The sequence below is a fragment of the Protopterus annectens genome, chromosome 16.part0 (assembly GCF_019279795.1).
Source record: "Protopterus annectens isolate FY-2018-M chromosome 16.part0, PAN1.0, whole genome shotgun sequence".
NCBI lineage: Eukaryota > Metazoa > Chordata > Ceratodontiformes > Protopteridae > Protopterus > Protopterus annectens.
The window spans coordinates 129,496,257-129,513,032 of NC_056750.1; the positions used below are offsets into that span (position 1 = coordinate 129,496,257).

General features: G+C 38.8%; 1 protein-coding gene across 3 annotated transcripts in view; it reads right to left on the reverse strand.

The window, feature by feature from the left end:
* Positions 1-16,776, reverse strand: part of LOC122790885 (immunoglobulin lambda-1 light chain-like) — a 1,657,182-nt gene that overhangs the window by 1,108,026 nt on the left and 532,380 nt on the right. For 2 of the 3 annotated variants that reach the window (XM_044058554.1, XM_044058555.1), the window contains exon 3: positions 4,710-5,504. The exons of the other annotated variant lie outside the window; for it this stretch is intronic. In XM_044058554.1, coding sequence (XP_043914489.1) covers positions 5,188-5,504 — 317 coding nt within the window. In that variant the 3' untranslated portion in view covers positions 4,710-5,187. Of the gene's footprint in view, positions 1-4,709; positions 5,505-16,776 lie in introns of those variants that run through there. 3 annotated transcript variants of the gene reach the window in all.

Here is a 16,776-nt window from a genome sequence, read left to right on the forward strand (position 1 = left end):
TCAAAAGGTCATTCTCATTTGCTTGATTAGGGGATGAGTTAGGCTACTTTAGCATGACAACCTTGAAAGGGGCTTTGTCAGAGGCTTCAGGAAGAATAGATATACATTCCAGTGGCTGTGAAAGCACCTCACTGGGGCTTACATCCTCTGACTGACACAAGACATCTGATGTCTGAGTTGCATCACTCATGCCCATTTCTGCATCATCTTTCAGCCACTTCTTTTCATGGGAGATGCCAGAAGCTGAAGATGAACCAGAAGATGCCATCAAAGAATGGGTGAAGGCCTCAAGCCTCTTCCTGTCCAAACACTACTGAAGAGAATGCTGCCTACTTCTAAGAATTTGAGGGGTTAAATCATGACAAAGCCTTCAAACCCTGACATCATACTGTGGACCTAGACAAATTAAAGAGCAATTATTGAAATAGTTGTTGAGAATTTGTCTACCATAGGCATATTTTCCAATCTCAGTCCCTAACGTATGGCTAATCTCAACAAAAAGAACTACATTTTAACCAAAACCTACACAACTAGAAAAAAAGTATTAGGAAGTCCCCCAATAAATATTTATCTGTTCTGAGCTCCAAAGTAGGTTGGACCATGCCTGACCATGGATACCAATAGTGCAATGCATGCACCACAAATTGTGGCAATGGATATTTATTTGTTCTGGGCTCCAGAGTAGGTTGGACCATGCCTGACCATGGATACCAATAGTGCAATGCATACACCACAAATTGTGGCAATGGATATTTATCTGTTATGAGCTCCAGAGTAGGTTGCCTGACCATGGATACCAATGGTGCAATGCATACACTACAAATTGTGGTATGAAAGATCTAACATGGCATGTGCAAACACCTGTTTTGCACTTGAGATGCTGTGACATCACAGTTGGGAGGAATCCATGTCTGGAGTGGGAAGGGTTCTGAGCTCGGGAAATTGGGTTAGATATAAACATCTAGAGTGAAAGTCCCAGTAGTCAAGACTATTGAAACAGTTATCTAAATGAAGAACATGCATTTCATACATTATAACGTTTGAGAAAGATGTCTTTAAAATGTTGATTCTAAATTAACCTTCTTTAGCTATGTTAAGAATCTAAGTGGCAACTCACAGATATGCACTGAACTAGTGCAAAATAGCACAAAATACACTGAACCTACTGATATTGCCAACATCCTGGCAGATAGATTCAGTGCAAACTTCACCCCCTCTCACCTCCAAAAGGGCCCACAACAATACTGGGAAAGTGTAGTGTCCCAAAAATCACAGACGCACAGGTGAAAACAGCCCTTTCAAAAGCCAAAAACACAGCATCAACGGGACCAGATGGTGTCCCAGGCTGCATCTTGCACGAGTTATAGAAGGAACTAACCCCCATCTAAACACGCTGTTCAACCTCAGCTTCTCCACAGGCTACATGCCCATAGAATGGTGCATGGCAACGGTTATTCCTCTCCACAAAGGAGGGGCCACAACTGACCCTAGTAACTATTGCTCCTTAAGCCTGACTAGCCTGGTCTGCAAGGCTATGGAGCGCATCATCATGGAACTCATTAACAAAGACATTGGGAACCTCCAAACACTTGACCCAACCCAGTTCAGCTTTGTTAAGGGCATATCATGCCTACTAAACCTGGTTGACTTCTTCGAGACAGTCACCAAGGCCATAAACGAGGGAAAGGTGGTTCACACAGCCTACCTTGACCTCACCAAGGCTTTTGACACCATTCCCCACTCAGGTATTACAGAAAAACTCACCAGCTTGAACATAAACCCCTATGTCACGAGATGGGTTGCCAACTGGCTTACAGACAGAACTCACACGGTAAGAATAGCGGGCTCCAGGTCCAACTCTAAACCAGTCACAAGTGGTGTTCCACAAGGTTTGGTCTTGGGACCCCTACTGTTTGGCATATACTTCTCAGAAGTACAGGCAAACACAGGAGGACTATGGCTAACCAAGTTTGCCGATGAGTGCAAACTGGGAGCCATAATTGACTCTCCAGCTGACATGGACATCCTCCAAAAAGGCCTTACTGAGATGGACACCTGGTGTCAAAGTCATGGCCTCAAGCTAAATGCCAAAAAATGCATAGTCATCCATTTTGGGAAAAACAAAACACCCACGAATTACCACATAAGTGGCAGCCCCCTTAATACAGAAGAGGTAATAAGAGATCTGGGGACCCAGGTAGATAGTAATCTTTCCTTTGACAATCATATTGCCAAAGTAGTTAGGAAATCCTTCTATGTGGCCCACCTAATTACTAAAGGGTTCGCATCTAGAAATAGAGGTTATAGTGCCTCTCTACTCGTCACTCATTAGACCCATCATAGAGTACAATTCCCCATTTGGGATGTACCTCACAAGACAGTTTCAACAGCTGGAAAGGCCACAAAAGTACCTCTTCAAGAGGATTACTGGTCTCAAACATATGTCCTATGCAGCCCAACTGAAAAAACTCTGGCTGTACTCAGTGGCATATCGCTTACTCAGAGGTAATCTCTGCCTGACTTACAAAGCCATGTCCAACTTAGAATTGATGGACATGCTCCACCTAAAGAAATCCAAGTCAATGTGAGCCACGTGCTCTAGTGAGCTAAACCTCATTGCAACAATAAATAGAACATGCTGGAGGGATAGATTCCTGTCACAGAATCTCCCCATGCTTTGGAACAAAATTCCAAATTACATCAGGCAGAGCCCCTCACTAACACTCTTCAAGAGAAGCCTTGACGAGTGGATGGGTAACAGAAAATATACCCCTGGGATCACTTCATTGGCTCTGCTTGACAGAGGATCAGTTAATTAATCAATGGGGCAATGAAAGCCAACACACTCTGGCTAGGCTTATAAATGCCCTCGAGCAAATAGCCTAGTACCTACCTATGAACCTATGATAGAGATGTGAAGTATTTGTCTTGAATTATGAATGTTTATATTTTAGTCATGCTTTAGACTGGAAATTTTTAAAGAGGGTTTGTATCATTTAATAATAGATTCTCAACTGAGGTGCCTTCTGTATGGAGTTGGCCTGTCCTCCATGTGCTCCACTTTCCACCCACATTCCAAAGACATACAGCAGGTGGATTGGACACTCTAAATTGGCTGTATGTGTGAGTGTGCAAGAGTGTGTGGTATGGAATAATGGCTATGACAGGGCCAGACACCTGGTATTGTAAATATTGGATTTAAGTAATGGTCACTGTTGATGTGACACCCTGACCCCATGTATAAAATGGGTAAAAAGTGTTTATGCTGGCACTATGCAAGCATATAATTCCTGTGTTGCAAACATATAATTCCTGTGTTAATGTCCAATAAAAATCTAAAAAATACTAGACTATTATGAGTAATTATGTACTTGCAGATGCTGTCAGTTAAGGCTATACAAACAAATGAAAGTGTAGACAGACTCAAATTGTGAGTGATGCTGTTACAGTTACAAATTTGGTACATCACAATGAAAGAAAAAAATCATGAAATAACTGTGGCCAGGTGGCTTCCATTGTGAATAAATAAGAATAGAAAAGGTAACTGAAGTGATTTAATATAAAAAAGATGCATGTTACTGCTTTTAGATAATGTGAGTTGAATGAATTAACAAATATAATTGTTGACATTTTATGACAGACCATGCACTATAGCATGTTCAATGTAAATCTTCAAATTTCCCTGCTAATGTTTGTATTAGTAATTCTACTTGAAATAGGAAATATTTTTGTTGAATTGTTGTTGCTATTTAGAGGCCTAAAATCTAAATTTGTTTGCTCTAATTTTTTAATATGTTACAGACTGATGAACTATCAAACGTACCTGACAAGATTAGTATCTAATTGAGACCGTTAAAGTCATGTGTATTCATAAGCTGAAATTGACAGAAGTTAGTTGTTAAACCCCAAAAGTTGAACATGATGTTTTCCATGTTTGACTGCTGAACCACTTAGTAAAGTGAACTTTTGTTTATCCTGATTTTATTTGCATGCAAAAATTTATTTTTCAAAAAAAAATATATATATATTCGCTGTCTTTTATCTGCACTTCGTAAGTTTTCTTTGCTGAATGTGAGCTGTATTTGGCAATATGACGTACTGTGTAATTTCATTAAATGACAGACCGAAAAGAAAGCAAACCAGAAGACGTGGAAGATGTTAATAATGCAAAACATAATTTCTAAGGGATTCAACTTGTTTATGTAGTAAAAGTACCCACAATACTATCACTGGCATTAGTGGAGAGTAAGAGCTCAGCCTATCTACTGTGAGAAGAGCTCAGCCTATCTACTGTGAGAAGACCACTGAAAGTTTATAATGCCCTTGCCTTGTACTCTGAATGCAAAAGGTGACAAAAATAATGGGTAGCCAAGAGTTTGGTGTGGAGAAACAAGCATACATTGACTGAGTAGGCATTGCTCTGACTTGTAGAACCATATATCACTGGACATAATGTACAGAATCCTAATGAAAGCCATAGCTTGGACAACAGTAAAGGTGATGTCTCTCATTCTTGTGTCCAGTGTGTCCATAGAATTTATTTCAGTGAAGCATAAGGGGATGAACCGTGTCATTTTTCTTCTGACCAACTTTCTTTCGACGACTCTCAGCTGGGTAACATGATACAGATAACAGGCCTGTCCATTTTCTTATAGTAAGGACTAATGGTACTAGGTTTTTCATAAAGGCCTATGAAGTAAACGTCTAAGTCACATGAAAAGTTACCATTTAATAAAACATTAACAGGAAACTGTTACTAAGAAATCTGAAAAATATACAAGTTAGTCAAATATCTTTAACTTCTCTCCTCCTATAGCTTGATTTTATAGAGCTCCACATGTTTAACTACTATGAGACTGACCAAGGATGCCATTTATTCATTGGCTATATTGGATTTATGGATTAGTATAAAGTAACTGATAAGCAGTTTCAAACACTTGCATAAATTCTTTTTTGAGTTGCTGATGGATCAGCCAGTTACAATCAGTTAGCACACTGTCTAGTATCTCTGCCAAAATAAAAGATGTTCAACACTTTAACCTTTATAGCACTTGCTATTATTTCTACTTTCTTGTTAATATTTATACTTTGAATAAAACATTGTTCTGATTAATTTAGCAAATCATGCAGCCAATAAGTTATTTGTATTAGTTATTAATAGCAGTGCCTCAGAAAAATATTTTCATTTTATGCATGTTTTGAATTAACAGATTTTTGAATTACGGTACTGCTTGATTCATGCCTGACTATACAAGAGAAAAAGCTGTGATGTTTCCATTTAGGTGCCGTGACTGACAAGCAGCTGTTTACACTATAGGTATTGTCCTTCTCCAGCACCGGAGGTGTGGTTGACACACTTTCAGATACTGCATCACCATCCACACTCCAATGCACTTCCACAGTTCCTGGATAAAATCCCTTAACCAGGCAACAAACTGACCCTATTCCAGTAGACAGTTCTTCACTTGAAGGAGGAAAAATCCACACTGTGGGTAAAGAGGTTCCTGAAATGAAAGTGATAAATGAGTTACATGTAGTGTACAACTGTTAAAACTAGCAACTTATTTAGCAGTAAATCATCACACTGTCAGTAACAATAACTTTCTGATGACAATAGTGAATGTGGAGGCTCACATTCTCAACTACAGAATTATCTATTAAACTTTTAACTGCAGTTCTGTATGTTATGTGTGTGAGTCAGAAATCAACATACAAAAATTGTGATAAACCTCTGCTTACTTGCTTAAGTAGGCTACAAGTGGCATTTTTTCAGTTAACGCAAATCAACATAAGATGACTGTATCTATGAAATACTTAAAACATATATATCAGCTAATGAGTTTCAAGCCAGTGACCCACTGGACGTGCTTAGCCACAGCCTAGACTTAAGAGTAACTGTAGTTCTTAACTAATAAATAAAGATCAATTAATATTTCACACAGTTATATGCAGTTGCTTTTAAATAATATTTAGTCAGGCAGGTTTTAAGCTATCTGTAAGGAGATATATTTCTAATAAGACTGTGCAAAGAATTCCCATCCTCTAGTATTAAGAATGAAAAAGCCTTTGTGAAACAATCTAAACAGTATAGAGGATCACATAATTTGAGAAAATGAGCATGCTGTAAGTGAATGGCATGGTTCTTAAAAGTGAGACTGGGAGGGTCAATATTTCAAGAACAGAATAATGTAGATCATGGAGTAGGATGCTGTGAGCGTCCTCTGGTAAATGGCATCCAAAATGTTTCTTTAAGCGTAATGCAAAAAAAGTATTGTGAAGTTGTCGACATTGAGTCATATTCATGGTAATGTAACAAAACTACTTTAGCAACTGTTAATTTAGCTCCAGGGTTGAATAGGTGGGATTTTCTGGCAGGTACCCAGTAACCCCTTTAGTTTGAGATACTTTATCAAACTGTATGTAGAAGGTTTGGTTAAACTTAAACCATATACCTACATATTGGTAATGGTTTACTGTATAAAACAGATCCAAATATAGCCAAACTGACTGGCACTGGAGAAAGAGTATGACCTTTTTTAAAGTTTCATAAACCTAGGGGGGGGGGACTTTTGTTAAATGTTGGATAAAACATCACTGATCTATAACATAACAATGCCATTGTTACAGAAAATAAAAAGAATACTAGAAACAATCATTCTGAAGCCATTTATGAGTATAGTGCAGGTGAGCACAGTAACCCAACAAAAGCACCTTGGTAAATACCAAAGACAAATTGTTCTGGGTAGGATATGTCATTTATTTTAACAGAGAAAGAGCAGTCAGACAGCAGATCACAGTCCCATACTTCTGATAAATGGTTGATGTACTGGATAGAGTCAAGGCCTTCTGACAGACCTAAGAGTACGCTCCCCAACTAGCTTACCGTTATCATGGTCTGCAAGATGAGAGAGTCTAACGATTACAGCGCAATATCCTTACCTGAAGCCTTGTGTTGCTTGTTGAAGAGGCTGCAAGAGTTTAGGTAAGAGGAGAATTGCAAAGAAATGGCCCTATACTCTGTGTGCATTTACACTGAGACAGGAGGTCAGAAATTTAAGAATAAGTTGCTCAATGTCAGCTTACTGAAGTCAGTTGTTGGAAAAATGTGCAAAATGATTTGGCAAATCAGTTTTATTTATGTTGCTGTTAAATGTGACACTTTTTTTTTTTTTTTTTTACCAAAGGAGGTCTGGGGGCATGGGACTACTGGAATAAAACAATTTAGCCTGCCATGCAAAAATACTCTTGGCAAAATAAGTTTGTATCAAGGTCTTTTTGGAAACTGGTGTTGTGCCACTTTTAGTTTACTGAGAATTTGCTAATCTAATGTGGGGAGATGTACCTTCTCTGACCTTTCTAAAAATTATTATTGGCACTCAAAGACCATTGAATACACAATTTACTAGTTTATCCATTTGCACTTGTTTACTGGGAAAGTTTGACCGAGCAAAAGCCCCTTTTCAGTGGAGGCCACAGGAAAAAAAGCTGCAAGACTTAGAGTAAAAAATGTAAATTTAACAGACAGTACTAGCAAAAAAAGACAGTAGAATTTAGCACATTAAGTATTTACAGGCAAAATAAATAGTGACACATCGTTATAAGTGTGGTAAGATTATAGGCTATATTTGTTGTACTCCATGGAACTGAAGTTGCAAATCCTACCTGAACCACATCTTCTCGCAGACTGGCAAGCTTTTCTTTTTCATTTTATTCATAATGCAGCTGGGAGTGGAGGATTTTATAGATTATCTTTTACTTAAGAGCTAATGTTGGATATGGGCTGATGGGAGAGGCAGCTTAATTGCTGCATATAATAAAAAGCTTGTTAAGTACTGCTTTTTCACAGTAAGCCATAATGTATTAGATGCTCCCACACCTGCACAGTGCCTCCCAGGGTTACTACAGTCAACTATTACGCAACATTAGATAGAGGTGAATGTTCATGGAAAATGAGACTTGGAATACAATCACTTTCACCAGATAACATTATTAGGAATTTGCTGTAAATGATAAGGATATAAAAGAAATGAAAGATGGGTACAAAGGTTATTAGAGGAATCTCCACTTTTGAGAATTTTACAGAAGAGTGGTTAAGATTCAGTAATTCTGATGATTACTATGACTTGGTAGGTTGTAAGGGATATTCATTAAAAGGCAAGAGTTAGAGAGATTTACTTTTAAAGATACAGATAAATTGTTAAACTCAGTGATTTCAGAGCATTCACATGTGTAGCCATTAGTTTTCTGAGGCAACTGCACAATTTTTTTCCTGGAGAGTTCAATATCTGCCCTGATCACAAATCCACAACATGGTATAATAAAATCCAGACATCTACTATCAAGTTATTTCTTGTACATAACCCCCTTCAGCACCAAACTTTGTATTTTACTCTGACTCCACAGACAATGTATAGGAAATCCAAAGAGGTAGTCATTCATAGGTCAAGAAAAAATATTCTGTCAAACTCCATTCAGAATTTCACAAGAGTACCCAATTGCAAACATGGCTCCACACTCATCACATTAAGAAAAGTGATTTATAAATCCATTTATTTCATTTCAAAGAACACTGGCCAGAGTGAACTATGGAGAAAGACTACAACAGTAGACACTAATCTATGTACAAAACCTTTAGTACTTGGCAGCACCATCTTCTAGCTCATCATTAAAATCCAAATGATTAAAAAGCAATTCAGTGACAACTGATTACGTGAAAAATTGCTCTAAAGTCCTATGCACTTATCAAACACAGTGCTTTTCAGGGTATGAGTCTTCCTGCACCCTTGTATGTTGTATTTTGTGTCCCAACTATCCTTATAAATAGTAACTTTATAGTCACATAACAAAGAGGAAATAAGAAAATCCACAATATAGTGACTTGCATTCACACACAAACAGTGCCACATACAGTACAATGGGAAAGGTTTCAGTGAATAATATCATGGAAACTTGATTAATAAACTGGATTCTGATCAAATTAATGTAATTCAAAATTCATCTGCTCTTGTAGTTTTCATCAGAAATTTTTAAAACATATTTTGAAATCAGTTTGACAGCATGATGCATGCACATGCAATGCTCATGGTGCATTGAAATAAGAGTATCATGTTCTAAGACAAAATATAATAGCATTAAAAAAAACAAATTGTCAGTGATAAATGTTTGCCTGCAATGGGACCATACTGGGACCATACTGTAGCACCAGTGATTAATGATGTGTGCTTGGTGCACGAATCGAAATTAAAAATATAGTTAGTAATGCATCCTGGTTTGTGGGTCCAGAACTTGATTCACTTTAAAACTCTTACAGCATGCCTTGCTTTTTATACATGAATTCAGTTTTGTACTATCAAGGGATGCCCTGTTTTGTGTGGCTGACTATCACACTAGATTTATTGTACTAGTCCTACAGTATACTGCATACTTGTTAAATACCATCACTTTAAGTAAAATACTGTTGTAAGATAGTCTAGTTTGTGCAGCTCATTTTGAAGTGCATCACATTAAGTTTAATACTAGCATGAGATGTTCTGTGTTGCATAACTGAAAACTACCTACTTTATATGTCTGATTTCACAGACCACTGAATTCAGTGTATTACTGCTATGATTAACTGTCATTTGTATTGCTGAAGACTAGTGAATTCAAATACTGCTAGAGGAACTCCTATGTTGCATTAATGCTGTAATAAACTGAGTTTAACATTGCCAAAGTATGCCATGTTTTGCACAGGTGAAAAATGTTGCATTCTCTTTGATATGGGCATGGGATGCCCTGGGCTGTATGGATGACTTTGTTGTAATTTGTACTCATTTTTTTAAGTACCACAAGATGCTGTATATTGCACATTTGTTAACAGCACTAGTTTCACTTTAATACTGGTATAACATGCTTTGGGTTGTACAGCTAATTTTGTGGTGTTTTAGAAATAGCTTATAGCCACAAGACTATCTGTATTGCGTGATTGAAAAGTAACATATTAACACTGGAATGCTTAGAATGCAATGCTGATTTAACAGCACTTTACAATCAGTTCAGTGTTACTACAGGATGCTATACTGTGCAATTACCAATGCCAGAGGACATCCCACTTTGCATGGCTGATTTAGCACATCAGATTGAGGTCAACAGTGACAAAGATGTTGTGAGCTGTGTGAAGTAACAGCACTGGATTCACTGTAGATTATAAACACAAAATGGTTATGCAATGCAGCTGAATGTACAGAGCTTTACATTTAATTTAATGTACCACAAGATGACGCACAGATGAAAGCACAGATTTATTTTTGAACTGGAATGGCATGCTTTTGCTGAAGGGCACTGGATCTACTTTAAGCTTAGCATGGTACGGCTTAGGGTTACATGACTGAGCTGCCAGTGCTTTGCATTAAATTTAATAATGCCATTAATTGTTCCATTTTAGTTACCTAATCGGCACAGATTTCAGTATAATTCTAGCATGGCATGCCCTGGGTTGTGACATTGATGTTACAGCACATTAGGGTCAGCTTATTTACCAAGGGATGGACTACATAGCATAGCTCAATAACTCTGACTTGCAAAAATAACATACAAGACCCCTTTGAAACTGTCTGCTTACTGTCATCTGCCATATGTACATGTACATTAATATACACATTTGTAAGCACGTATAATGGCTGCTGGTCATGTCTTCTTTAAGTTTCCTTCACAATGCTATTTTGAGTACTACTAACATAAAGAGATCACTCTGCTGATAAGAAATTGAGTAAATTGCTCCTCTGTCTAAACCAATCCACCTTGCCAGCCTGAATTACTTGTCATATTGGCTGTATAACATAACATGCAAAGTCACTATGGGTGAGCTGCACAAAGCCCTAATGAAAGGTAATAAACAAGAAGCAGTACCAGCACAAAAGCCATACTGTAATGAGTTGAACAGGTGTAAACAAGAAGCAGTAGTAGCATCAAAGCCATATGGTAATGTGTTGAACAGGTGTAAACAAGAAGCAGTAGTGGCATCAAAGCCATACTGCAATGTGTTGAGCAGGTGTAAACAAGAAGCAGTAGTGGCATCAAAGCCAAACTGTAATGTGTTGAACAGGTGTAAACAGGAAGCAGTAGCAGCATCAAAGCCATACTGTAATGTGTTGACCAGGTGTAAACAAGAAGCAGTTGCGGCATCAAAGCCATACTGTAATGTTTTGAACAGGTGTAAACAAGAAGCAGTAGCGGCATCAAAGCCATACTGTAATGTGTTGAACAGGTGTAGACAAGAAGTAGTAGTAGCATCAAAGCCATACTGTAATGTGTTGAACACGTGTAGACAAGAAGCCGTAGTAGCATCAAAGCCATACTGTAATTTGTGGAACAGATGTAGACAAGAAGCAGTAGTAGCATCAAAGCCATTCTGTAATGTGTTGAACAGGTGTAAACAAGAAACAGTAGCAGCACCAAAGCCATACTGTAATGTGCTGAACGGGTGTAAACAAGAAGCAGTAGCAGCATCAAAGCCATACTGTAATGTGTTGAACAGGTGTAAACAAGAAGCAGTAGTAGCATCAAAGCCATACTGTAATGTGTTGAACAGGTGTAAACAAGAAACAGTAGCAGCATCAAAGCCATACTGTAATGTGTTGAACGGGTGTAAACAAGAAGCAGTAGCAGCATCAAAGCCATACTGTAATGTGTTGAACAGGTGTAAACAAGAAGCAGTAGCAGCATCAAAGCCATACTGTAATGTGTTGACCAGGTGTAAACAAGAAGCAGTAGTAGCATCAAAGCCATACTGTAATATGTTGAACGGGTGTAAACAAGAAGCAGTAGTAGCATCAAAGCCATACTGCAATGTGTTGAACGGGTGTAGAAAAGAAGCAGTAGTAGCATCAAAGCCATACTGCAATGTGTTGAACAGGTGTAGACAAGAAGCCGTAGTAGCATCAAAGCCATACTGTAATGTGTTGAACAGGTGTAGACAAGAAGCCGTAGTAGCATCAAAGCCATACTGTAATGTGTTGAACGGGTGTAGACAAGAAGCAGTAGTAGCATCAAAGCCATACTGTAATGTGTTGAACGGGTGTAGACAAGAAGCAGTAGTAGCATCAAAGCCATACTGTAATGTGTTGAACGGGTGTAGACAAGAAGCAGTAGTAGCATCAAAGCCATACTGTAATGTGTTGAACGGGTGTAAACAAGAAGCAGTAGTAGCATCAAAGCCATACTGTAATGTGTTGAACAGGTGTAAACAAGAAGCAGTAGTAGCATCAAAGCCATACTGTAATGTGTTGAACAGGTGTAGACAAGAAGCAGTAGCGGCATCAAAGCCATACTGTAATGTGTTGAGCAGGTGTAAACAAGAAGCAGTAGTGGCATCAAAGCCATACTGTAATGTGTTGAGCAGGTGTAGACAAGAAGCAGTAGCAGCATCAAAGCCATACTGTAATGTGTTGAACAGGTGTAGACAAGAAGCAGTAGCAGCATCAAAGCCATACTGTAATGTGTTGAACACGTGTAGACAAGAAGCCGTAGTAACATCAAAGCCATACTGTAATGTGTTGAACAGGTGTAGACAAGAAGCCGTAGCAACATCAAAGCCATACGGTAATGTGTTGAACAGGTGTAGACAAGAAGCCGTAGCAACATCAAAGCCATACATTAATGTGTTGAACAGGTGTAGACAAGAAGCAGTAGCAGCATCAAAGCCATACTGTAATGTGTTGAGCAGGTGTAAACAAGAAGCAGTAGCGGCATCAAAGCCATACTGTAATGTGTTGAGCAGGTGTAAACAAGAAGCAGTAGCGGCATCAAAGCCATACTGTAATGTGTTGAGCAGGTGTAAACAAGAAGCAGTAGCAGCATCAAAGCCAAACTGTAATGTGTTGAACAGGTGTAGACAAGAAGCCGTAGTAGCATCAAAGCCATACGGTAATGTGTTGAACACATGTAGACAAGAAGCCGTAGTAGCATCAAAGCCATACGGTAATGTGTTGAACAAGTGTAAACAAGAAGCAGTAGCAGCATCAAAGCCACACTGTAATGTGTTGAACAGGTGTAAACAAGAAGCAGTAGTGGCATCAAAGCCATACTGTAATGTGTTGAACAGGTGTAAACAAGAAGCAGTAGTGGCATCAAAGCCATACTGTAATGTGTTGAACAGGTGTAAACAAGAAGCAGTAGTGGCATAAAAGCCATACTGTAATGTGTTGAACAGGTGTAAACAAGAAACAGTAGTTGCATCAAAGCCATACTGTAATGTGTTGAACAGGTGTAAACAAGAAGCAGTAGTAGCATCAAAGCCATACTGTAATGTGTTGAACAGGTGTAAACAAGAAGCCATAGTAGCATCAAAGCCATACTGTAATGTGTTGAACAGGTGTAAACAAGAAGCAGTAGTGGCATCAAAGCCATACTGTAATGTGTTGAGCAGGTGTAAAAAAGAAGCAGTAGTAGCATCAAAGCCATACTGTAATGTGTTGAACAGGTGTAGACAAGAAATAGTAGCAGCATCAAAGCCATACTGTAATGTGTTGAACAGGTGTAAACAAGAAGCCATAAAAGCATCAAAGCCATACTGTAATGTGTTGAACAGGTGTAAACAAGAAGCAGTAGTGGCATCAAAGCCATACTTTAATGTGTTGAACGGGTGTAAGCAAGAAGCCGTAGTAGCATTAAAGCCATACTGTAATGTGTTGAACGGGTGTAAGCAAGAAGCCGTAGTAGCATTAAAGCCATACTGTAATGTGCTGAACAGGTGTAAACATGAAGCCGTAGTAGCATTAAAGCCATACTGTAATGTGTTGAACGGGTGTAAACAAGAAGTAGTAGTAGCATCAAAGCTATACTGTAATGTGTTGAACGGGTGTAAACAAGAAGTAGTAGTAGCATCAAAGCCATACTGTAATGTGTTGAACAGGTGTAAACATGAAGCCGTAGTAGCATTAAAGCCATACTGTAATGTGTTGAACGGGTGTAAACAAGAAGTAGTAGTAGCATCAAAGCCATACTGTAATGTGTTGAACAGGTGTAAACAAGAAGCAGTAGCAGCATCAAAGCCATACTGTAATGTGTTGAACAGGTGTAGACAAGAAGCAGTAGTAGCATCAAAGCCATACTGTAATGTGTTGAACAGGTGTAGACAAGAAGCCGTAGTAGCATCAAAGCCATACTGTAATGTGTTGAACAGGTGTAGACAAGAAGCAGTAGCAGCATCAAAGCCATACTGTAATGTGTTGAACAGGTGTAAACAAGAAGCAGTAGTAGCATCAAAGCCATACTGTAATGTGTTGAACAGGTGTAAACAAGAAGCCGTAGTAGCATCAAAGCCATACTGTAATGTGTTGAACAGGTGTAAACAAGAAGCCGTAGCAGGCTCAAAGCCATACTGTAATGTGTTGAACAGGTGTAAACAAAAAGCAGTAGTGGCATCAAAGCCATACTGTAATGTGTTGAACAGGTGTAAACAAGAAGCAGTAGTAACATCAAAGCCAAACTGTAATGTGTTGAACAGGTGTAGACAAGAAGCAGTAGTAGCATCAAAGCCATACTGTAATGTGTTGAACAGGTGTAGACAAGAAACAGTAGCAGCATCAAAGCCATACTGTAATGTGTTGAACAGGTGTAGACAAGAAGCAGTAGTAGCATCAAAGCCATACTGTAATGTGTTGAACAGGTGTAGACAAGAAGCAGTAGTAGCATCAAAGCCATACTGTAATGTGTTGAACAGGTGTAAACAAGAAGCAGTAGCAGCATCAAAGCCATACTGTAATGTGTTGAGCAGCTGTAAACAAGACGCAGCAGCAGCATCAAAGCCATGCTGTAATGTGTTGAACAGGTGTAAACAAGAAGCTATAGTAGCATCAAAGCCATACTGTAATGTGTTGAAAAGGTGTAAACAAGAAGCAGTAGTAGCATCAAAGCCATACTGTAATGTGTTGAACAGTTGTAAACAAGAAGCAGTAGTAGCATCAAAGCCATACTGTAATGTGTTGAACAGGTGTAAACAAGAAGCCGTAGTAGCATCAAAGCCATACTGTAATGTGTTGAACAGGTGTAAACAAGAAGCCGTAGTAGCATCAAAGCCATACTGTAATGTGTTGAACAGGTGTAAACAAGAAGCAGTAGCAGCATCAAAGCCATACTGTAATGTGTTGAACAGGTGTAAACAAGAAGCAGTAGTAGCATCAAAGCCATACTGTAATGTGTTGAACAGGTTTAGACTAGAAGCAGTAGCAGCATCAAAGCCATACTGTAATGTGTTGAACAGGTGTAAACAAGAAGTAGTAGTAGCATCAAAGCCATACTGTAATGTGTTGAACAGGTGTAGACAAGAAGCAGTAGTAGCATCAAAGCCATACTGTAATGTGTTGAACAGGTGTAGACAAGAAGCAGTAGTGGCATCAAAGCCATACTGTAATGTGTTGAACAGGTGTAGACAAGAAGCAGTAGTGGCATCAAAGCCATACTGTAATGTGTTGAACAGGTGTAGACAAGAAGCCGTAGCAGCATCAAAGCCATACTGTAATGTGTTGAACAGGTGTGCTCTGCAAGACTTGAAATGCTTTGTCACATCCTTATCGATCAGCAACTCATGCAGCCTTTTTATTCATCTGCCTGCTGTCCTGCTATAACAAAGTAAAGACATAAATTGCTGTGCAGAATAAATTAACTCTCCGTTCTATAATAGCCAAGCACATGAAGTATGAAGTACTGAGTACAGGTCCTCAGTTATGCAACTATTCCAAAACAATCAGGAGGACTGGTCAATTATAAAGTAAACTTAGCCACCAGGAAAAGACAGTGTCGTTTTTAGTTCTCAAAAGCTTTTATGCTACAATGACACTGTAACAAGGTATAACAGCTGTATCTGCAGCAAACCCAAGTTTGAGCAGACCCACAAGCCTTCAATACTTTTTTCTCTGGTCTGTAATCATAGTACCCTTTTTCTAGGTGATATAATTTCTGGATCACCAGTCGACATTAAACCTCCCTCTGTCCTGCTCAACTGATCCATTCATTCATCTAAGAAAACAGCCCTCATGCTCATTTGTTCCTTAAAGAGATGAAGGCAAAGTAGGAGTGATTATTTTGCCATCTTTAAGAAACAGGCAATTTTTCATCTTTATGGCTCTGCAAGTTCCCCTGTGCATGTCAACTGCATCCTGAAAGGTTGATTTGGAATGAGTGTACATAAGAGGCATTTTTCTTGCTTTTGTGAGAAGCATACTGTTAATAATCCTGCCTCCTTTGAAGACAAATGCCCCAGTACATCCGATGGACTCCAGATAACAAAGCCCTAATGATAGCAAATAATTTACCAAGGACTGTCGTATGGACTCTACTGTGACACACAGATGTCCCATTCATCAGACTGGACAAGGAGAAGATTGCAATCATTTGCTTATCTGGATCCAGGATCTGCCAAGTTACACACAAACTCAAGTCTTTGACCCAGAGGTACCAGTATGACTCTATCATAGTCCATGTGTGGCTAAATGATCTGAGACTTGGCTTTCTGGACTACATGAAGAGATGTTATGGATCTCTCTGAATATGCATTGTGTGGCATTCTATCTTCACCATGGATAATGCCACAGTATGAAAAAATAAATGACTAACAACTGGAGTAATTTCTGGTGTCAGCCCATGGGGATTCAATATCTGCCAGCCTGGGAGGACATGATCAGTAGACGCCATTGCTTTGCTAAAGATGGCCTGCACCTGCCCCTCCTGGGTTACTGGATTTTGGCTAAAACTTTATACACTTCTCTTAGAGCCTTTTTTAGGCAATGCCAAAGTGAC